The sequence below is a fragment of the Mercurialis annua genome, linkage group LG6 (assembly GCF_937616625.2).
Source record: "Mercurialis annua linkage group LG6, ddMerAnnu1.2, whole genome shotgun sequence".
Classification (NCBI taxonomy): Eukaryota; Viridiplantae; Streptophyta; class Magnoliopsida; order Malpighiales; family Euphorbiaceae; genus Mercurialis; species Mercurialis annua.
The window spans coordinates 33,397,384-33,420,064 of NC_065575.1; the positions used below are offsets into that span (position 1 = coordinate 33,397,384).

Here is a 22,681-nt window from a genome sequence, read left to right on the forward strand (position 1 = left end):
TTGCTATTGTTGGATTTCATTTTTCTGCCAATCATCTTATTTGCAAAGATGTTCAATTTTTCTTTCTGTAGGGATAAAATTTTCCAATTTTACAGTTTCTAGATTTGAAGATTAATTGTTTCATCTCTATAAATTTGGGCCGCTGAATTTCATATTCATATAAACCTCATAAGCAGATATGAATTGCAATCGAGTAAAGAAACAAAAAATAATGTAAAGAATCATTTCGTATTTTAGCATCTTTACAAATGTGTAAGAAGTGTGTAATTTGCACATCTATGACACCCCAAAAGTTTAAGGTACAAAATTGCAAAACAAAAGAAAGAATGAATTAAACTGTGTATGTATAAATATTCTGTTTTATATGCAAGCTCCTATTATTATGATTTCTTTATAAAAGAAGACCTCTGCCATGGAAGGTATCCAGTTGTGGTATCAGCAAAGTTAGCCAAAACAAAATCCTTTAAGCCAGTGTCCCAAACTTCACAGAATCGTAATCGCCAGTCCGGTGGTTCTACGGCCACTGTACCGAGGCCGGGTGCCCTGTCCTTTGAACCTTGGTTTTGATCTTCTTGCCAGTTAGCAACATAGGTAGAAACTCGCCTAAAGAACTTGGCTTTAAAACTATCCCACACTTGATATTTGTAGTGGTTCACTATACCCGTGCTTTCTGGTAAATTCAGGTATCTATATCCCTCCTTTAGCTTGAAATGATGAACCACGTTGAGAAGGGTGGTGTCTAGTTTTTCTAAGTGCACGATAGATTTGTGCCGTTCAGGAGCCTGCAGCCGGCAAGTGTACCCAACTGTCACTCCCTGTGATGGAGCTGCAGTCAACCCTGAGGGACCGAAGCTGTGACAAATTGTTCTTATCTCGGCATATGTTGGAGAGTCTGAGTAATTTGCTACTAGGGTTTTCAGTGAATTCTGTCCTTGCATATCTTGTCCTCGGTGGCGAGGGAAGTAGAAAAACTCATCCACATCGAAAAACCCTAGCCACTTGCATTCGCTTCTTGCTTGCATAGCACAGTGCGAAAAACCAGCCTCCTGTGCTTTAATCCATGGCCAAGAATGCCGACTAACATTGTAGTTTTCCAAATTAAGCTCATCAATTACTTCTTGAATCCCATCATCACTATTATTGTCATAGATGAACCACCGCTCAACACCGAGCCAAGCGTGGTAAGCAATCCACTCGCGGAGAAACGAAGCTTGGTTCCACATCATAGTACAAGCACAAAGCTCATACTTCCCCTTATTACTCCTCTTATCATCATACGACTTAGCACTATAAACCTTCGCCACGGAAGGCAAAGGCCTATCAACACCGTCTTCGCGGGCATCAACATGACTAACAGTAACTCGAATACCCTGAGCCTTCCCCGGATTATTCTGAATACTCCGCGGCAACAAACACCTTATAACCTCTTGCGCAGCCGCAACCGCGTCAGTAGAAAACACAAAACCCTCATCCTTATCAAATTTACTCAAACCAAAATGACACCTGAACTGCGTAGGATCAGACTCCTTATGCGGCCGCAGATTCAATCCTTTCACAAACACAACCGCGGAATTCCAATCCAAAACCGCCTCATACACCACTCTATCCCAAGAAGCAACAGCCGCCGTCTTCACCGCGGCTGCACCACCTTGCGCCGCCTCCCAATACCACCGCAAATTAACAGAAGCAGAGCAGTTGGTCGGCGGAATCGGGCAGCGGATAACAGACTTATCTCCATGATAATCATCAACAGATATAACAGGCCTTAAAACCAAATCCTCCGAACTGAACAAATTGTAGTAAACACATTCCAAATTCTGACTGCTATGTAGTACTTTATTAGACACAATTAGCAAAACATGGTCCGGAAACAAAACCCTATCTTCAACTACTAAAGGCAAAGATCTAGTATCAAAAGAATCGCGAGTTAAACCCAAACGAGTCGGCAAGAAAGAAGCGGGCACAGTAAGAACGGGTCGAAACGACCCGGTTGAAATTGAAAAACGATCTGAAGAGATAAATAGGAGAAAAATAAAGAAAGAGAAGCAAACAGTTAAGGACCTTACTGTAAAGTAGAAAGAATCGGCGGTGGGTTTGTTTAATAAACGCCTCCGCTTGCGGCGTTGCTCCGATTCCATTAGTGAACTGATGAATAAAATCTTGAATTTAAATCGGAGATTTTTTGTTGATCTTGAAATGAAGAGATGGGGAGAAAGTTGAAGAAAAGAGAGATGAAAACGCGTTCAATGGCTGCCGTTTAGGGAGACTGGGGGAAGAAAGAAGGAAGCAAGTAATGAAAGAAAGCGAAAGTTTTGGACTAAATTACCAGTGTTAGAGAATTACCAGTGTCTTTTCTTATTTAATTATTTAAGACCTTTAATTATTGCAATAAAGTTGATGCTTTAATCACTCTTTATTTATCTTTACTTCTTCATTAAATTCACAACATTTCTATTTAATGTCGGCCTACAGATAATTACCTATATTTTGATGTCCGGCTGATTTTTTTTTGTGTTCATACGAGTTTCAACTATAAAACGATATTTTTAAATTTTTTATATTTAATTCTCACTCGAATCTATGCCATTTGAGCTATAATTTGTTGCGGGAAGTAAAACACCTTACGTTTAATTTAATTTTGTTTTAGCTTTCTTTTCAATTGATTAATTATGATAATATTTTTTCATTTATAAGTGAATTCTATAATAATTGAACTAAATTAATTTCTGGCAAATTTGGATTAAGTTAGGCAAATGTTTGTGCCAAAGTAATTGTGATGTTGAAGAAAAGAAAAGAAAAGAAAGAAGTTAATTGGCTGAAGAAGTGTTTTGGATGATTGATAAGGTGACTTCACGGTAACGGTTCCATTTAGTTTATGATTTATTTTTTTGGAGTTTTGTGGTTGGTTTTAACGATGGAATGGGAAGGAATTGGATCACAGCGCTTATTTGACTAATTTGTCTCATCATTGCCTGTCGGAATTCTCATTGGTTTGCAGAATCCATGGAAATGTATTCATTTCTTGGACATCTTCGCCTATCCTTTCATTCTAATTACTCTATTTTTATTTTATTTTAATAGAAAATTTTCGGTCAAATATATATACAAAGTGATAAATTTTTTTTTTTGTCGAAAGATATGGATTTCATTAAGAAAAAGCGACTACATGAGTCTCGATTCTAGCCACGTCAATTGTGCTAGAGTATTGTAACAAAACAAGTTATCTCTAAGGGATCTTTTAGCTAAATAATTAGCCACCCAATTTCCGGAACGTCTAATAAATTCGAAAGAAACTAATCTAAAGGTTTGACAGAGCCTTCTACAGTCCTCAAGGATCACATCACAATCCAAGTCTACAGAAAGCTCTCCTTTCATGGCATCAATGATGCATTTAGCATCGCCCTCAAAAATAATTTCCATCACCTGCAATCTTCTGGCTACCAGAATTGCTTCCCGCAAAGCTAGAGCCTCCACTACCATTGGTGACTGGACATGGTTGAAAACCTGGGCATGGGAATGGATTGGCTTGCCGTTGTGATTCCTTGCAACACAAGCTCCGGTGCCAGTACAGGTTGCACGATTGAAGGCTCCATCAAAATTAACTTTAATTATATTGATAGGAGGAGGTTGCCACAAGTGTACCTCCGGGCTGCTTCTTGTTGCTGGTTCACTTGATTGCAGGGCTTTCGAGCAATCATCGTGCAGCCTGTCTGCTACTGTCAATACTGCCAGGGGGTCCGAGTCCTCATTTCTGAATATCATTGCATTTCTGAATATACACTACTGTAAATAGGGAGTGTATATGGTTCGATTTGATTGATTTATTATTAATTTTTTATTCCCAACCAATTATAATAGTTTAGAAAACTAAAATCAAACCAGACATACATTAGCAAAATTGGTTTGGTTTGATTTTATTTTTTTGAATTCAGTTCAAACCATCATCAATTATTTTATTTATCAAATATAACATTTATTGATTGACAATAAATAAACAAATATCAAAATTATAAATAATAATAATTTGTCATATAATATTTAAAAATATTACTTTATCAAGTACAGTTTTAAAGAATGGTGTTAGAATTTGATTTAAATCATAATATTTATATTTTTAATAAATATGAGTATATATATTTATAAATTGGTTTGGTTTATATTGGTTTTAAAACCGCAAATCAGACAAATAATTAATTTTTATTTATTTTTCAAATCAAATTCAAACCAATAATTTTTTATACTGTAATATTCTGTTTGATTTGGTTGAATTAGTTTTGCTTGATTGGTTTGAATTATTTTTGTACAGGCCTAACTGTAAATGTAGTCTAAAAGCGCCACCTAAAATCGACAAATAATAGTCAGAATAAAGATCGAAGGAAGGTTTTCGAATATCAGCCTTTTTGTAGAGAAAAAAAAAAGATTTCAAGTAAATTTAAAAAAAATACCTTAAGATTTCTTTATAATGTAACTTATATAGACCAGACATAGTGGTCTCTTTTTTCCTGTTAATGTTTTTCATTTTCCGGTATTATATCTCGAAATCTAAGTATCTTTGTATCTCATCTGAGTGTATCTCGGTCACCTTCAATGTCGGCAATGGTGGTATCTCAGTTGTTGATCTAGCATAGCCAGAACCTGTGTTTGTTGGACTAAGTGGCCTCTCATCTCGTCGAATTTGTTTCGCCCTTTGATGATACATTATCACAAAGCATATGGATCACGTGACAGCTATATAACCATTTGTAGACAAATAATTGGCTAAATGGACAACTAAAAAAGAACGGAGGGACTAATTTTTTAAAAATTTGTCATATATGTATAATTTAGTTCAACCAAGATTTTAAGCCATATAATACATAAATGACAAATTTCCAGCAAAAAATAATATGAAATTCGGCTTATACGTATGTTTTTTTTGCCAAAAAGAACCTCCCGATAAATCAACAATCGGTGCAAAACATTGAAATCCGGTCCAATCGAGTTGGATTGATCGAACCGATGTTTGAAACGTCGGCCGAATAGAAAAATAGAATTAGCGGCCACTATATTTGTAATTTTTTATCTTTTAAAAAATTCATCCAACCGGTTGAACCGACAACCGAACCGGTTAAACTGTAAACTGTTGGTCTCATTGGTTTGATCTTAAAAAAAATTAGAATTTAATAATCAAATTAAAAAAATTAATAATTAAAATAAAACGAATTAAAATTTTATCATTAAAATACAATAATTGGAATACTCCAAAATTAATTATACTGTTTTTCTTGACGATGGATTAACTGCCAAATGTCCTGCATGAAAATGCAAATCTCTTGTTTGATTTGTAAGTTGTAACTTGCTAATAAGAAAATTTGTCTTTTTAGGTCACTTTATGAGTTTTAGGATTTAAATGGCAGAACACATATGATACAAATTGATTGGTTTGGGTCGACAAGTTATGTTAGGTGCAATTTGTGATCACTTGTCATGCATAGTTTTATAGGTTATGAAAGAAAATTAGGGCTCTTTTGATTCGTTAAAAAAAAGGGAGGTATTATTTGTGTTTGTTTTATTTACAATATCAGATAATGCGGAATACAATTACCCGTTCAAAACATAAAAATAATCATTTTTATTTCTATTTTCATTCTGATTTCTAATGTTGGAACAAACGGTCCTTTAGAATAGGTAAAGTTGAAAACCCAACAAATGGTGCATATAAAATTGGCTTAATTCCTTAAAAAAAATCCTACCTTACATTTGTTTTTCGTTTATACTCTGACTTTATAAAAACACTATTTGTATCCAATTTTGAGTTTTTATGTTTCATCTCTACCCAAAAGCATTAAATTGTACTCTTTTCATTTGAAAAAGAGTTTAAAACAATTCTTCAACTTATATACTAATTAGATATTAATGTTATTAATAGTACAAAAATACCATCTTCTTCAAAAAAATTAAAAATAATAATATTTTTTCTAATTTTTTTTAATTTTTTAAAAAAATATTTCCGACAAAAAAATTAAAAATAATAATTTTTTCTTTAATTTTATAAAATTAAAAAAATTAATTAATTATTTGGATGTATTTGATTATTTTTTAAATTTAAGGATTTATTTATATTTTTAAAAATATAAAAAAGTATGTTTTAAACTCTTTTACAAAAAGAATACAATTTAATGCTTTTGGATAGAGATGAAACATAAAAACTCAAAATTGGGTACAAATGGTGTTTTTACAAAATCAGGGTATAAACGAAAAAAAAAGTACAAGGTAGGGGTTTTTAAAGAATTATGTCTATAAAATTTAATAATTTTGAGGATATGAAAATGGCACCCACCTCTATGACAAGCCCTACCTTTTGTCCCACAAATGACAAAGAATAAAAAGAATAAGATGTCATCAAGCTAGGCAGATTAGGAGTGGGATACTAAGATGTTTTAAGTTTGAGAAGCTGTGGGAAGAAATATAGCTGGCATTAACATTAACAAAATGTTTAGGGTTCTTTCATAATTTTGTTTTTGGTGTAAAGCACACACATTAGGCTGTCCATGTGCTAACCATTTTGGAATTTGCTTAATGTTTGTTTTCTTAAGAAAAAAAAAGGCTACCAAATTACCATTACATTACTTTATTTATATTCTCTAATTATTTTTACACCTAACTATGAGTGGATTAAAGATCAAAATAATGAATCATAGTCACATTACTTTTTTTTTTTATTGTTTTTGTAACTCTTATCTAGTTTTGTCTATGGACCTAGTTAACTCTATTTAAATTAGAACATTAGTTAAAAATATTTTGTTTTTGATAATATTTGTAAAATTTATTTTAAATTTAAAAATTTATTCTTTTATTTTTTTATTATGAAGATTTATAATATTACTCTGTTTTTGTAGAAATTATTTTGAAAACGGTTTCAATATGTGTTTATAGTATTTTTTTTATCCAATTCTGCCAATAGGCCAAGTTAACTCTATTTAAATTAGAAGTTTTGTCAAAATTATTATGTTTATAAAAATATTTCAGTTCTAATTAATCTCTTAAAAAAAATCATTTTCTTATTCTAAAAATTTATGATAATACTCTTTTTTTGGAAACTGTTTTAAAAACGGTTTCAATATGTCTTTTTAGAAAGGTTTAATCACCAAAAAACCCCCGACCTTTTAACCCCTTTTCACTTGCATCCTGACGTTGCAATTTTGTCTATATCATCCTAATTCGCACATTTCGTTTCCAATTACACCCTAAAAACTGAATTAACCCTTTTTCACCAGAAAAAAATCAATTTGATCCTTCACTTTTTGTATAAAATGTCAATTTGATCCTTCACTTTTAGTATATTAAATACTTTTCAAAAAATAAATTAAAAATGAAGAATCAAATTGACATTCTTCTAGTGAAAAAAGGTTAATTTAATTTTTTTTAGGGTGTAATTGGAAACGAAAAAGTGCGGATTAGGGTGATATCAATAAAATTACAACGTCGGGGTGCAAGTGAAAAGGGGCTAAAAGGTTGGAGGTTTTTTTTTGGTGATTAAACCTTTTAAAAAATATTTGAAATCATTTTAAAATTGTTTAAGAAACAGTTGTTTTTCAAAAAACAATTGCAAATTATGTTTTTATAAACCGTACTTGGATGAAACAGGCCCTAGACAATTATTTTGACTTTCTTTTTAATAAAAATATACACTTTTGTTAAGATTTTGTAAATACAGTCGTTTAATTTATTTCTTCATAAATATATGTCTTTGGTATATTATTAATAGATTTTAGTAAATCGTTGATAGAGTTTTGGTAGATATTTAATAATTTTTTTAAAAGAATATTTTTACAAAAAACATATGTTTTTGTAAAATTTTAATAAAAAACATATACGGTGTAATGTTTTATATTAAATAAATAAATAAATAGAGAGAGATTAGGCCTAAATGATGAAATATATGTAAGTTATACATTATTTTTCATTGACATAAGTCAGAAACATACTTATTACTAAAAGTCCAATTAAATTTTAAAATAAAAATTACAACAATATTACTAATATGGTAACATATATTGTAGTTTCTATTTTAAAAATTAATTAGATCTCTTAGTAGCTGGAACTCTAAATTTCAAATAGGTTATGACATGATAACACGATTCATCTGATAAATAAATTTAGAGAATCTGGATTGAGACTTAACATGTTCGTGCCGAATTCGAAAGCGTATCAACATATATAACACGAAATAAATGGATAATGTAATGAGTTTACTCGCGAATCCGTCTAACCCATTTAGAAAGTATATTATTTATATAATATAGAAATAAATTAGTGATAATTTTATAAAATAAAAATGAAATTATTAAATTAATTAAACTAATTAAATAAAATTATATTAATAAAATTAATTACAATAATATTTATAATTTGAGCATAATTTGATAAGTTTGAAGCTAAATTATATTTATATAGTTTAAATATCATTACAAGTTAAGTGAGTCGTATTAGTCTTATCGTATGAGTCGTGTCATGTTAATCTTGGAATTATATTAATCGTGTTATCCGTGTATCTTAAACATGTTAATCGTGCCGTGTCGTGTTCCCATTTAAATTTTGTGTCCTCTTAGGATTAAAGATTTTGACACGATTGATTAAATTGGTTGTGTTTGTATTGATCATAATCGTGTCAACCGAGTGGGCCGACACGATACAAATATGGTCTGCCAATCCGTTTTGACACCCTATTAATGGCTAATGTCTAAGACAAGCCCTGATAACATATTATCATTATTTCTATAGTTCTTGTCATAAAATATCCCTATTTTTTACGTTTTTTTTTTCATTTATACACATTTTATTAAATATTGCACACCACATCCCAACTTTTCATTTTTTTATAAAAAAGTCTAACTTTTTATTTTTATAGCTTTTATAGCTTAAATAGCTTATCTGATGTCCTTTTCCTCGGTTAAAAAGAGGAAAAGGACATTGTTTTCTTACCCAAAAAAATGCTTAATTCCGCATTGGATTATAGAATGAAAAATTTAAAAAGGTTAGAATGTGAGGTGACATGTTTGATAAAAGGCTTAATGTCTTAAAAAATCCTGACCTTTCGTCCCCTTTTCAATCCTACTCTGACGTTGCAAATCTGTAAATTTTACCCCATTTTGTATTTTTTTTCATTTCAATTGTACCCTAAAGCATAAAATTGACCTTTTTTTATTTGGCAAAAATTCTCTAAATTGAGCTTTTTTGCATTAGATTAACTTTTTATATTAAATTAACCATTTTTAAAAAAAATTATTGAACTTTTGTCAAATAAATAAAGGTCAATTTTATGTTTCAGGGTACAATTGAAATGGAAAAATGAAAACCGAGGTAAAATTGACAATTTTTCAATGTCAGGGTAGGATTGAAAAGGGGATGAAAGATCGGGGTTTTTTAAGGCATTAAGCCTTGATAAAATGCATTTCAATCGGAAAAAAAACGAAAGGTGTCATATTATTATAGTGTGATTACTCATCTCAACCGGTAGAATAAATTAATAGAATATATCATAGATTAGGTTCATCTCTAGAAAAGCCAGTGAGGCCTAGTCCAAGTGGCTAAGTTCTTCAAGTGCATTTGTAAGATTTCATTTTTGAATTTCAGCGCAATTAAATTAGACTGATTTAACATAGATATATGTAACAACTAACCTAGAGAGGTGATAAAAAATTCTCTTTTCTTGTTTATCAATAATGATTTTAGCTAACTTCATGTCCGTCATCTTGGCCTTTTCCCTTTAAAAAAATTAGACACATTTTCAATTAAAGAATTTAAAATATAATTTACAGTTTTTACAAAATTAATTGGTCTAAACAATCAATTTCTTTAGTAAGCTAAAACTTTATACAGTATCCAGGAATTTGAAATTTCATTATTCATCATAACATTGTTTAAATTTGTAAATTTATCTAAATGAAAGAATTGATGAGTGAAGATTGTATTGTTCCATTACATTTCTAAAGTATATATACAGATAATGCATTCATGATTACAGGATTCTACAAAGGAAAAAAAGTGTTTATCCCACACAACGGATGTGCCACGTCATTTTTACAACAAGCCGATAAAAATTTGCGATAGGGAATCTTTATTTATTACTTATTTTTTTATCATTAAACATTTGCACATGGCTAACGCCTCATTGGTTTGTTGCATGAATGACGTGGCGCAACCGTTGCGTTGTATAATTATTCAAGGAAGCCTATTCTTATACGATTGAAGGGCGTATATAATGAGAGGTTTTGTAAAGATAACAGCTAATTGAACTAAAATTGGAATGTACCGAGTAATAAATTGACCCATGGCGACTTTCTCACGAACAAAATGGTAGTTCATTTCGATATGTTTTGAATGAGCATGAAACATAGAATTTACAGACATATGCAATGCACTCACGTTGTCATGGAACAATTGAGGAGGCCGGAGAAGAGATACACCGATGTTCTGAAAAATAAAACTAAGACAAGTAAGTTCAGCAGTTATAGACGCCATAAACTAATACTTAGCCTCCAAACTTGAACGGAAAATTGTTGGTTGTTTCTTTGAAAACCAGCAAACTTTTCAAAAGTATATGTATCATTCTGAAGCGCAAGTTTTTGTTTTAAAAATGTCCAACCCTCAAGAGGCATATGCTTTTGCTATGTGGTGCCTGCGTGGTGTGCATATGCCACCGCCGCTTCCGCCACCGGCAACCACCGAGACTCGATGCCGCCATGTCCACCCGACACCAACCGCCGGAGGAGGAGTTGTTGCTTCTTATCATCGCCTGAGAAGGGGCTGCTTTGCTCCTTCTCGAGAGGGAGCCGATTTTCTTCTTCTCGGCGGTCGGTGTCGAGTGGATGGCAGCACTGGGTCCTGGTGGTTGCCGAAAGTAGTTGCCGGTGGCAGCGGTAGTGGGTGGATACGGCCGGAAAACAGTAGAGGCCGGTGGTGGAGGTGGCCAAAAAACGGTGGTAACTGGTAAAGATAGGAGTTAGAGGACTACGATGAAAAATCAAAAAATTAATTTGACGACTTTAATTTTTGAATAAAATTAATTATATTTTAATAAATTAATTTAGGTTTAATTAAGTTATTTATTAATTAAATTTTAAAATAAAACTGAAACGATTTAAAGTTTGAGGGTGTAAATATTTTTTTAAAAAAATATTTGCACTTTTAACTTAGTGTTTGCCATGGTGGCATATGTGTGGCGTGCTATGTAGGCGCCATATAAGTAAAAGCGTGTTCCTTTTGAGAGTTGGACATTTTTAAAACGAAAATTTGCGTTTCAGGACGATACATGTACTTTTGAAAAATTTGGATTCTTGTGAAAAGTTTGGTGTTTTTTCGTTACTTGGCCTTTCTAATAATATAAATCCGAACTTTTTAAGAAGTTCGCAGAAAATACTCCTTTTTCTAACTTTAATTGTATAAAATACATTGAAAATTTAGTTTTTTTTTACAATAGTAATTTTATCCATACACTCTAAATTTATAAAAGAAAAACTTTGTTATACTTGTTTTTTTAAAAACCATTTGAAACCTTTAAAAAAATGTTCTAGAAACTATTTTAAAAACAGTTGTAAATTGTACTTTTAGAAAACGATTAAATTTTTTAAAAGGTGTTTGAAACTTTTTTAAAAACTATTTAAAAATGGGCTTTAAGAAACAATGGCAAATTCTCCGAGATGTGGAAAGATTAAATAATTGAGCACTAATCATGCCTTAATTTTCTAGGATCAGATCAAGTTCAAGTGAGTTGAAAGAAAAATAGAAGTATATGGGCGTATTTTCAAAAACCATTTGAACCTACTTTTTTAAACACGCTGGAAGGGGGTTTGAAGTAAGAAACCGACGCATAAGAGTAAAAATAATAAAGTGTGAGACGCGTTAAAATAGGACTTTCAAGTTATAGTTTTTGGATTAAATTTTATAAATATTTTTATTTTTTTAGATATTTTCTAAAATCTCAACTTTTTAATGATATATATGGGCTTATATCATTAAAAAAAATTGACTTATTTAGAGGAAACACGGTCTTAGCACAAAGTAATAAGAAAATTACGGCCTTAAGTTTCAAAATTGATATTTGTCTTTTCATCTTCAATTATTCTATTTCTAACCTTTCTAATTTCAATTTTTATACTTTTAAAAATAGAAAAATACGATTGTAATCGCTAAGAGATTTAACGAGATTCTCGGCTTTCTTTTCTCCATTCAAATTATGGTTTTCTTTTCTTTCAAATTTCATATTTCAATATGTTTTTAAAATTTGGATTCATTCACAGTTTGTTTTTGTTGTTGGTGGTGGAATGGAGTCATCGGGATCGGAATTGGAAATTGCGGCGGTTGTTGTAGATGATGCAGCGGTTGTTGTTGATGATTATGAAGCAAAAAGAGAAAAATTCTCCATGGATCATAGATGATGCGGCGGCGTGAATCATCATCGCCATCGACCAAAATCAATTGCTGCTCGGCGGCGTGGATCATCGAGGAGCAGCGGCGACATGGATCATCATCGCCATCGACCAAAATCAATTGCTGCTCTCTTCTATTTTCCAGTCAGTCGCTGCTCTGCAATGGAGGTGAAGTTGGCGCGTTGTTGCTATGGAGGCGGAGACGGCGCTATGTTATTGAACGGAGTGAGTTCGACGGAGAAAAAAAGGCGGAAGAGGAAGAGCTTCTGGTGTGGTGGTGGTGGCTTTGTTTACCGCTGCAGCTGTTAGTGAGCCACAAATTCAAATTGTTTGGTGATGAAGGAAATTTTTGATTTGCAATTATTATGATCAGGTTTTCTGTTGGTTAATCAATGGTTAACTAATGGTTAGCCAATAACAAGATGAAGAAATGCTTATAAGAATATAAATGCTTATGAGAATAGAACGTTAATGTGTGTTTATGAGAATAAAAATGCTTATGATAATGTCTGTTGATTACTGGTGATTCAATCTCTCTCGATCCCTTTCATTTTTTTCTCGCTCTTTGATTTTGTTAATTAACATGGAAATTGATTTGCAGTGACTATGGTCGAAATTGATTTGCAACTGCTAGCTCGATTTTTTATTACACACAACCTGCACTCTTGGTGTTTGAAGAAATGCTTATGAGAATAAAACGATTATGTATGTAATGTTTTAGGTGTTGGTTAACCAATAGTTAATATTGGGTAAACTGTTGGTTAACTTGTAATAATTATGGACAGATGAAGATTGATATAAACATTGACAGCGACGAGGAGTTTGAACCAAAATTAAAATTGAAGACTGGTAGATTGAAGAAAAACTTTGAATATATTGTAATATAGTTGTTACTGTAGAAGTTTTTGATATTTTCGTTTGTGTTTCAAACACACTTGGATAATTTGTGGAACACATTTGGGTACTAGTTGGTACACTCCAGTTTTTGGTAGATATTTGGTTTCTATTTTGGATAACATTTGATACACAGTTGGTTCCTATTTAGTTATCTAATATTTTGTATATTTTTATTGCACAATTTTTTTATTGTTATACAATCTAATTTATAATTTGTATTGCATTGTGATTCAAACAATATATATCGCTTTTCTTTTACCAGAATTAGACTATACTTGATTTTTTTAACCTATTACATACTGGTGAAGTTGTTAGTTAGTAAATACATGGTAATCGTTTGGTTCATAACTGGGTACCTAATTAACAATTTGGTTAAAAAATTATAAACACCCCGCATGTATTTTTAATTAAAAACACACATAAAGTTTTGCTAAATTTTTGTTTTATTATTTTTTATATGACAAAAAATGGTTGAATAAAACAACCGATAAACAATTAAGCAATGGTTATAACGGTATACTAAGCAACAACCAATAGCATACTACTCAGACCAAAAAATTGAATTATCTCATATCTATGACTATTTTGGTAGACCGCGACAAATCTTTTTATTATATCCCTGCTGTATATAATTTTTTTTAAAGGTACAGTTTATTTAAAATATATATTTCAAGTTTACCAACAATTTACTAAAAAATTACCAACGATGTATTCAAAATAAAATTTATTACAAGTTAACCAACTATTTACCAAAGATTAACCATTGGTTAACCAATACCCGAAACAATATAGATATTTATAAGCATTTATTCAAACACTTAGAGTGCAATATTAAAATCAGGCCACTACCGACAACCATCATCCACAACCATCAAATTAGACAATTTCTTCAAATCACAAAGAAATTAAATAAGAACTAGAGGAACATTAAAGCATGTCAATTTTTCTTCACTGGTGGTGCCATTGCTGATGGTGGGAAGAACGACGGCGATTTCATTTTTGAGGAGCGACGCTGCTGGTAAAATGACATCACTGCTGGCGTAGATGATACAAAGACGAGATGGAGAAGAGGACATTGCTGAAAACAAGAACGACCTTCATCATGGAACACCAAACTCACCACCGCGGCCTCCACCATCTCGACCTCCACGTCCGCGCTGAATCTTTGGTCAATTCGATTTTCTCTTTATTGTCTGATGCAATTCTGTTTATTATTTCTAAATTTGATTTTGAATTTTAAAAATTGAGAGCAATTTTAGGAATGTTTGGATCATGAGCTGATTCTTTTCCTTATTTTTGTGATTAGCATATTATTATAATTTAAAAAGTATATTTTTGTAATAAATAAAAAGAGAATCGTAATTATCAATTTGGAAACTTAGACCCGTATTTTTGGGATTATTTATGCTAATAGTGGGTAGTTATCAATTTTTCTCTTAAAATTTTGGGCTTTTATAAATAGCAAATCTGTTGCTTTCCTTAACTAATTGGAAACATACTTTTTAATTATTAAAATCTGTATTTTTTTAAAATGTTTTAGGATTGTTAAATAAGTCTAAATATTAAAATTCATAATGATAGGAAGCTATTTTGATAAATTATTTAACTTCTCAGTATTTATGTCTTTTGTATTTAAATTATTATTTTCTAAACATGAATTATGATTAAATTCTTACAATTTTTCCTATAAAAGAAATATTTTAAATTTTTATTTTATTTTTATTACGTGATTTAATGATATATTTTACTTATCATAAATGCTATTAAATTAAATAGTATTTTTTAATTTAGAATTCATGAATGTTTTGTATTATTTTATATTTGGAAAAGTAACAAATTAGTCCATTTTTTGAAGGTTATTGTTCGCTTAGGCCCAAATCTTAGCATATACTACTAGTTTCCTCTCAGAAAATGCCATATGTTGTAATTTTCAAGTTTCCAAGATTTGCAGGTAGCAAATTATAGATTAAAGTTTGGACAATATGAAAAACATTTACATATCTGGCTGTCCTGTAAACTACTTCCACAACAAGGCTATCCTATTCCTATAAGTAACATACCAAATGCTAAATAAGAATCATATGTGCAAACACTTCCTATGTTTCCCTCGTTCATTCTGCTCTGTGGCCAGCTGAATCTTTATCGCCATCTTCAATTTTCGATGCCAAATCATGCTTCATCTCGCTGATTAAGCGAACAATCTGAACATAAAACAGTATGATCAAAAGGATTAGTATCAAAAAGAGCTTACATAAGGACTGAGCAAAACAGAATAAAAGAAAGAAAGTCATAAACTTCAGAGTATATCAAAAACATATAGGGCAAGTATAGTTAAAGTAATAATACTCTGATATTCTTGTACCTTCTGCTTGGTGTCGTATAAGAAGTTGATGAAGCTTCAGCAATGCCACGCCCACTCAGAACTTGTCCATCATCTTGAACTATGTTACTAGGCATTTGACCTGGATAAAACCCGGAATTTCTCTTTGCTACATAGCGACCATCAGCAATGGAAAATCCACCCCTACTTTGATATTGAGATCTTTCTATGGCTGCATCGAACGTTTCATTGCTGGCACCTGCAACGTGAATGCTTCGTGCTGTATTCAGTGATTGCATATTCCCAGGAGAGGAGTAGCGACCTTCTGTTCTCCTCCAGAACTTGGAACTCAAGAACTCTGTGCCGGGGAGTTTGCAACATGTGTTATCAGCAGATTCCGTATGAGGAAGCCTTCCTGTTGATAGTCCAAAGTCATGTGAAATTTCATCCAATACCATCTCCAAGCCACGCACTCGTGTCTCTAGCGAGTTGATCCCATGCTGAGAGCTTCCCATAAATCTCTGCATACAGTTAAAAATTCAATAATGAAACTCAGAAACAGTTCTAAATGTGAAGAAGTCACTTTCTGTAGGTGAGAGGCATTATAACGAGCTTCAAGAAAGCGCGAATACAGCTATGAACAATTTTACCTGAAGGAGGTCTAAAAGATTGGATTGCTGGTTCTCAATCTGAATAAGCTGGTCACGAATTAACGACAGATCCTCAATCTCTTTATTGTTCCCTAGAAAATCTTCATTAGGATAATTCACTTCGATATCTTTAGCGTAACAGTTATCATCATCATTACAAGGAACAACTCGTGACCCAGATCGCGAACCACTAAATTTGTGCAGCTTATCATCTCGGGCACTACTGAAAAGGACACGCTTAGTCTCTGGCCTACATCTCCCATTGTTTTCATTCTCCCGAGCTTCAAAACCACCGGAATCGCGCCTCTTGATATCATCTTCAAGGCCACCCGTGTCTTGTGATTGGGCAATTTCAATTTTCCAAGCAGATGTTTTCTTGTGGTCCACTTTACTGCTCAATGTATTGTCATTGATACTCTTCAAAGGGCTTTGTTTTCTAGCAGTGGTCACAGCAGAAGCATCCGATGAGGGGGACCTATTTGCAGAGACTGTTTTCTTTGGTAGAGGAGATATGAGACCAACTCCATGAGAACTATCAGAAGCACAATGGAAGCTACCACTACTAGCTTTATCTGATTCCATAGCAAAAATCCAGAAAAAGCATTAGTACAAGAAATTATTTCGGTCCATTTTTAGCTAATTCCACTACAAAATACCAAATCCATAACTAAAAACTCTTCAATTAAACAAAAAATGTACTCAACATTTGTAATTATCAAGTTGAGAACCAAGCTACGACCAAGCATATTACTGCTAAGCGTTTATACCATTTGAGCTATAACTCAGTGGTGATTCGAATTATAATTAAAACAGATTAAAAAAAGCTCTGCTTCTGATTAAAAATTAAGAAAATTCTTTACCTATTGAAGAAGATTTAGATTGAGATTTCACTGGAACTCCATCAGAAACTTCTTTCCACAACTCCAACGTACGATTCATAGTCTCTCGAACTGCCTTTACCTGTTAGATTAACATCAAATCAGCCAAGAATTATGTTTCTTACTGTTCTTTTTTTTTTTCTCTCGTTTTATTTTCCCATCCACACTTTTCTGAGTAACCAAACACAACTCAAGAAAAAAAACTAAACAGACATCATTACCTTATCAAACCTCTTGTTCTCCAAACAACTCAAGCAAACACCTTTATGCTCCGCCGCCAACTCCTTCTCCACCACCGCCACCTTCCCCAACACCTCAGCAGCGGATTTTCTAGCAGCCCAATCATCACAGCTCAAAAACTCAACCAAACACGGCACTAACCAATCAAGCACACCCTTACTCTTAGCACCACCAACACTAACTATACTCCCAACAACACTCAACAACGGCCCCTTAGCTTTAAACCCGTCACTTCTCACCAACTTCCCTAATCTCGGCAACACCTTCCTCAGCATCTCCACTTCCGGCTCCGGCGCCGCCTCAATCGCCGCCGCTAAACACAAAGCAGAACCCACCTGAGAACTATAATCTTTCTCGACGCTCATTATATCTATAAGCGGTTTGAACAGAGCGGAGAAGGGTGAGTTGGTGATCTGAATTGACATGGCGGTGGTGGCCTCAATGCAGGCGGAGCGTACGGCGGAGTCGGGGTCACGGAGGCGGCGAGTGAGAGTGGATATCATTTTGGAGAAGTGGGGGGAGAGGGAGTTTCCGTGAGAGTTGGAGAGGAGAGTTAAGAGATTAACGCAGTGTTTTCGGACCGGTGATTTGGTGGCGGAGTCTGTGTTGTGAATGCACGTGAGGAATGACGAGAATGCGTCGTGTGTTGTCAAGGATTTAGCGATGGATTCTAGTTCTGTCGCGGCGAGAGACAGTGTGTCGCGGTCTGAGAGTTTGTTTAGGCATGTTATTACTCTGGTTCTGAGGTCATTCGTTGGTGTCGTCGTTGGTGTTGTTGAAGAAGGTGGAGAGAGTGATGATCTTCTCTGTGGAGACATTGCATTGAGTGAACGGTTTTTTTTCTTACGATATGGCGGCGGTTTAAAAGGATTTGTGGTATATTCTGGTGGTGGACGGTGGTGGTGGTGGTGGTGGGAATTGTGCGTCAATGAACGAATATTTTTTTTCTGGTTACAATGAATGAATATTTAAACGTTCAGAAAGAGGGGCACTTCGGCTATTCGAGGCCAATTTATTTATTTTTTTCATAATTTATTTTTTTATTGTACATTATTATATGGTGATCTTTATTGCTATTTGTTTTTTGTAAGTAATTATTTAAAAATCTCTTTATCATTTTATATACATATTTAAAAATCTCTTTATCATTTTATATACATATTTAAAAATATAAGTCATGTTTATTTTTCTATTTTACTCCTATTAATTGTGCTTTAAAATTATGCATATAAAATATGTTAACATCGAAATAAAAAAATGAAAAAGATTATGTTAAGTTGAATATTTTTAAAAACAAAAACAATGGGACGGAGCAAGTAAACATATTGAGAAAAGTATATGTTTCAACTATTTTAATAGAATTATTTATAACATAAAATCATATTTTCTATTTTACCGTTTAATTTTTATTTTTTTGTTTCTTATTATAAATGTACTGAAAATATGGAGTGGTGGTTTAGCAGGGGCAGCTGGTCGCCGGAGTCCGATGACCAAATATAGGCCTGCCGGCAATAGTCAATGATGGTATGGTGAGCAGTTGAATGTTGATCAAATTTACATCTATTATATATAAGTGGATCTAAAGTTAGATTTAGATGAATTGTAAGTGTATATCACTCATTTGTCCAGTTTGATTAAATATTATTTTATTTAATCTTAAAATCAATTCCTCTCCAGGTACCGTCTGAATTGAGAGTTTTTAAAACTTATGAATTTTAATAAAATCGATAGATTATAAATCATTGGAATTAAATCCATAGATTGTAAAATTCTAGTGTTTGGATTGAAAACAAAATCAATGAATTTTTAACATAATTTTTTTTCCACTCTTGTTTGGTTCAATAACTCCAATCTATGGATTTAATATATTTTGTCCATTTTTATGCTCAGTTAGATATTTAAACACTAAGTATTTTATAGTAAAAGACAATTTTTTATAACATAAGATCAAGATTAATACTAAAAAATAAAATAATATTTTATGTTTTTTTGCATTGAACATGACTATTGATAAATTTAAAGTATGGATAATTTATAGGCAAAATCCATGCAGAGACCCCTCTATTTTACCGGTTTTGTTCGAAAGGTCCCTACCTCAAAGTTTGTCACGATCGGATCCCTTTACTTGTCAATAATGCAATTTTAAGGCCCTTTTGTGGACGGAAAATGGAAAGTGTAACTCACTTGCGTTATGTGAGAGTGTGAAAATAAAAACTAGTCTAATTTTATAACTTTTAATCCCTCTAAAAATGTGTACAATACATATAAATTAAAGCACCTCTAAATAACTTTTTCCCTTTCTTCTCCACATTTCTGATTCACAGAAACCACCGATAATTTCATTTTCTCCATCCCACCACCACCACAATAACATGACGAATACCTTTTAGCCAATGGTACACTGACAATGACATTATAAACATAGAGCAAAGGAGATTATGTAGTTATAGAATTCATAACTTCTCACTGTTCTCAGAATTCAAGCAATGCAATAACAAGAACAGCGTGACCAATTCTGTGATATAGCTACTAAAAATGGGAAGGCAATAAGGCAATGCATACAAAAAAAATAAATTTCTATTAAATTAATTGTGATGAATGAGCATATCTTTGTTTTTTTCTCTGAATCCACAATTCGTCGACGGCGACTAATAAATCTCCACCGGCAAAAAGAATCCACTCTAACAACACCACCACCGTCGATCCACCTTCAACATCGAAGTCTCGTCTCCTTCTCAAGATCTCCACCAACACCACCACGGTGATTCCGCTTCAGCTTCTGCTCACACCTGTATGTTCTTGAAGGAGGACAGGGAAGTTCTAGGGTAGGACCGCCGCCTCATCTCGAGCCAGATCGGGTCGGGTCTCGGTAGACCAACTCGTGAGTTGGATAAGGACGAGGATGACGATGCCTCCACCGATGGCTCATCTTTCGTCGGAGATCCTGACGACGGCGAGGACAAAGACGGCGGCGAAGAAGCGGATATCGGTGGTTCTGGTTCCGTAAAAGGAGGGCTTAGTTCTTTAGATTCACCGATCATACTTCATTCTTAGTCACTAATTAATTTCAATGATCATAATAATAATAACTAATTTGTTTCTTTTACAGTAAAGACTTACCAAATCATTTCGCCGGGAAATCAAAATCGGAAAATGGCTGGAGAAAGGTGGAGCGATGGGTAATGGATCTGGATTTGTTAGTATTTGGAAGAAGAAATGGCAAAATAACAATTTTGTCATTAAATTTACTTTGTTTTACACTTTTTTATTAAGTTGTGAGTTAGTGTGATATAAGTCCTAAAAATTAATGCCACGTTGATCTGAATACATGAGAAAGAATGCCACATCACCTTTTTCTGTTAATTAACGGAGAGTGAATTACACTTTCCATTTTCCATCCACAAAAGGGCCTTAAAATTGCATTATTGACAAGTACAAGGATCGGGACGTGACAAACTTTGAGGTAGGGACCTCTCGAACAAAACCAGTAAAGTAGAGGGGCCTCCGCATGGGTTTTGCCTAATTTATATAGAACATAGCTATTGATTAAATACAACACATATGAAAAAGAAACTTACAAAATAATAATTGACCAAACCCTTGTCAGCAGAATAATATTTTTTTAAAAAGATGTTCCTATAAACAAAAAGATAAAAAACGGTAAAAGAAAAAATAATTTAATTAGGGTTAAAGATAACTTAGCAATATTAATTTTTTATTAAGGATAATTATGAAAAAAATAAATAGCATAACCATCTATCATTTATATAAAAAAAGGTGGATTTGAATTTTTCCACTTAGAAGGTAGGGAATCAAAACCCTAAAAAATGATGGATTGTAGAAAATGAAGGATTTATAAATCTATGGATTATATTAGTTTTTTTTTTCTAATCAAACGATGATTTTGTTCGAATCCATGGATTGTTTAAAATCTATTATTTAAGATCCATCAATCCAAACGATGACGAATCGAATAAAAATCACTTCAATTTTTTTGTCTAACATAAATATAATAATATAAAATTTATTTTAATCATTTAAAATATAATACATAGATGCACTTTAAATTTATATCATATAGAGAAGTCTACCATGTCATCCGTAAACTAAGCCACTCATAATGTAACACCTCATTAAAATAATGGCAATATCGTAATATCACCATTAAAATTTGATTGCATTTATTTTTTTGATAATTATTTGATTGCATTTATTGCACAATTATTACGACATTGCCATCATTTTAATGAGGTGTTGCGTTATGAATGGCTTAGTCTACGGATGACGTGGTAGACTCGGTCTATCTAAGAATTTCTCCATGAGTATAATAGTATAAAATCTATCAAAATTAATGTCAGATTTAACACCAAAATCTATTCAGTTCACGTTCAATGTTAATTATGATATAAATAATAAAATAGATCTACCAAAAATTCACTGGCCATTATCTATGGCGATTAAGTTTTTGTGATTTATAGATTGGAAATAACTTTTTGTGTTGGTATTTTTATAAAAAGAAGTCGGATAATTTTGTGAAAATCTCAATATTATTTTGTCTATTTATTATCATCGGATGAATAATCATCACTTTCGTCCAATAGCTAAATATATATTATAATTTAAAAAAAAAACTGTAGAATTTTTCTAATATTAATTTAAGATGATGGAAAAAGGATCAAGTATGCCTTATATGTTTGGTCGAAAATCAAGTTGGCCTACTATTTTTAAAAACAATTTAAATAAGGATTGATATTCCTTCAAATTCAAAAAGTCATGTTCATGTTTTACACCGTTCATTACAAAATAAATGGTGTAAATTAATTTAATTAAAATTGTGATTTTTTATCTACACCGTTTATTTTGTAATGAATGGTATAAATCGTAAACATAACCCCCTCAAGTTCAAAAACACATTTAGAGAATCTAACCACTTGGGTTATACACTCGCACACTTTTATAATTTACAATCACTATAAAATGATAAAGTTTTATTTAAAATAAATATGTTGGTGATAAAAACAAAAAATCAAAGTCCCTATAAAATTTAAAATTCTAGTATTTGCCAATAGCCAAATTATGGTTTAAAGGAATTAATGTCTTGGAATTGGTCGATAGATAACATGAAATCCTGACAATAAGGTGAGAGGTCATGCTCCCACATGGAAGGTCTTGAGATTCATACAAAACAAAACAAAACCAAATAACATGCCATTGTCAGCTATATTATATTTGCTCTTTTGCTTCCTCAATTCAACTTCCAATGGAATTCCTTTTGCTTCCTATGCG

The 22,681-nt window shown here is 32.4% G+C and overlaps 3 protein-coding genes across 3 annotated transcripts; all 3 read right to left on the reverse strand.

Annotated features, from left to right (window-relative positions):
* Window positions 1-209: 209 nt before the first annotated feature.
* On the reverse strand, window positions 210-2,312 carry LOC126686782 (glycosyltransferase family 92 protein RCOM_0530710). Its single transcript, XM_050381014.2, has one exon. It carries the CDS (start codon window positions 2,136-2,138, stop codon window positions 381-383), a length of 1,758 nt encoding a protein of 585 aa, XP_050236971.1. The 5' UTR covers window positions 2,139-2,312; the 3' UTR covers window positions 210-380.
* Window positions 2,313-3,162: 850 nt separating this feature from the next.
* Window positions 3,163-4,699, reverse strand: LOC126687779 (uncharacterized). The gene is made up of 3 exons (XM_050382335.1): window positions 4,583-4,699; window positions 4,305-4,396; window positions 3,163-3,751 (listed from the first exon to the last, which is right to left on the reverse strand). Exons 1-3 carry the CDS (start codon window positions 4,697-4,699, stop codon window positions 3,163-3,165), a joined length of 798 nt encoding a protein of 265 aa, XP_050238292.1.
* A 10,580-nt stretch (window positions 4,700-15,279) lies between these two features.
* Window positions 15,280-18,347, reverse strand: LOC126688345 (TORTIFOLIA1-like protein 4). Its single transcript, XM_050383007.2, has 5 exons — window positions 17,377-18,347; window positions 17,138-17,237; window positions 16,278-16,849; window positions 15,670-16,148; window positions 15,280-15,508 (listed from the first exon to the last, which is right to left on the reverse strand). Exons 1-5 carry the CDS (start codon window positions 18,211-18,213, stop codon window positions 15,496-15,498), a joined length of 2,001 nt encoding a protein of 666 aa, XP_050238964.1. The 5' UTR covers window positions 18,214-18,347; the 3' UTR covers window positions 15,280-15,495.
* Window positions 18,348-22,681: the final 4,334 nt, after the last annotated feature.

What these genes read in the sequence shown, in the direction of transcription:
- LOC126687779 (XM_050382335.1), bottom strand. Translation starts at nt 4,699, where the DNA reads ATGTATCATCAAAGGGCGAAACAAATTCGACGAGATGAGAGGCCACTT. An exon ending in CACCATTGCCGACATTGAAG is followed by an intron (nt 4,397 to 4,582) that starts GTGACCGAGATA and finishes CTCTACAAAAAG; the next exon opens with GCTGATATTCGAAAACCTTC. An exon ending in CTACATTTACAGTTAGGCCT is followed by an intron (nt 3,752 to 4,304) that starts GTACAAAAATAA and finishes AATGATATTCAG; the next exon opens with AAATGAGGACTCGGACCCCC.
- LOC126688345 (XM_050383007.2), bottom strand. Translation starts at nt 18,213, where the DNA reads ATGTCTCCACAGAGAAGATCATCACTCTCTCCACCTTCTTCAACAACA. An exon ending in AGAACAAGAGGTTTGATAAG is followed by an intron (nt 17,238 to 17,376) that starts GTAATGATGTCT and finishes TTAATCTAACAG; the next exon opens with GTAAAGGCAGTTCGAGAGAC. An exon ending in ATCTAAATCTTCTTCAATAG is followed by an intron (nt 16,850 to 17,137) that starts GTAAAGAATTTT and finishes CTATGGAATCAG; the next exon opens with ATAAAGCTAGTAGTGGTAGC.
- LOC126686782 (XM_050381014.2), bottom strand. Translation starts at nt 2,138, where the DNA reads ATGGAATCGGAGCAACGCCGCAAGCGGAGGCGTTTATTAAACAAACCC.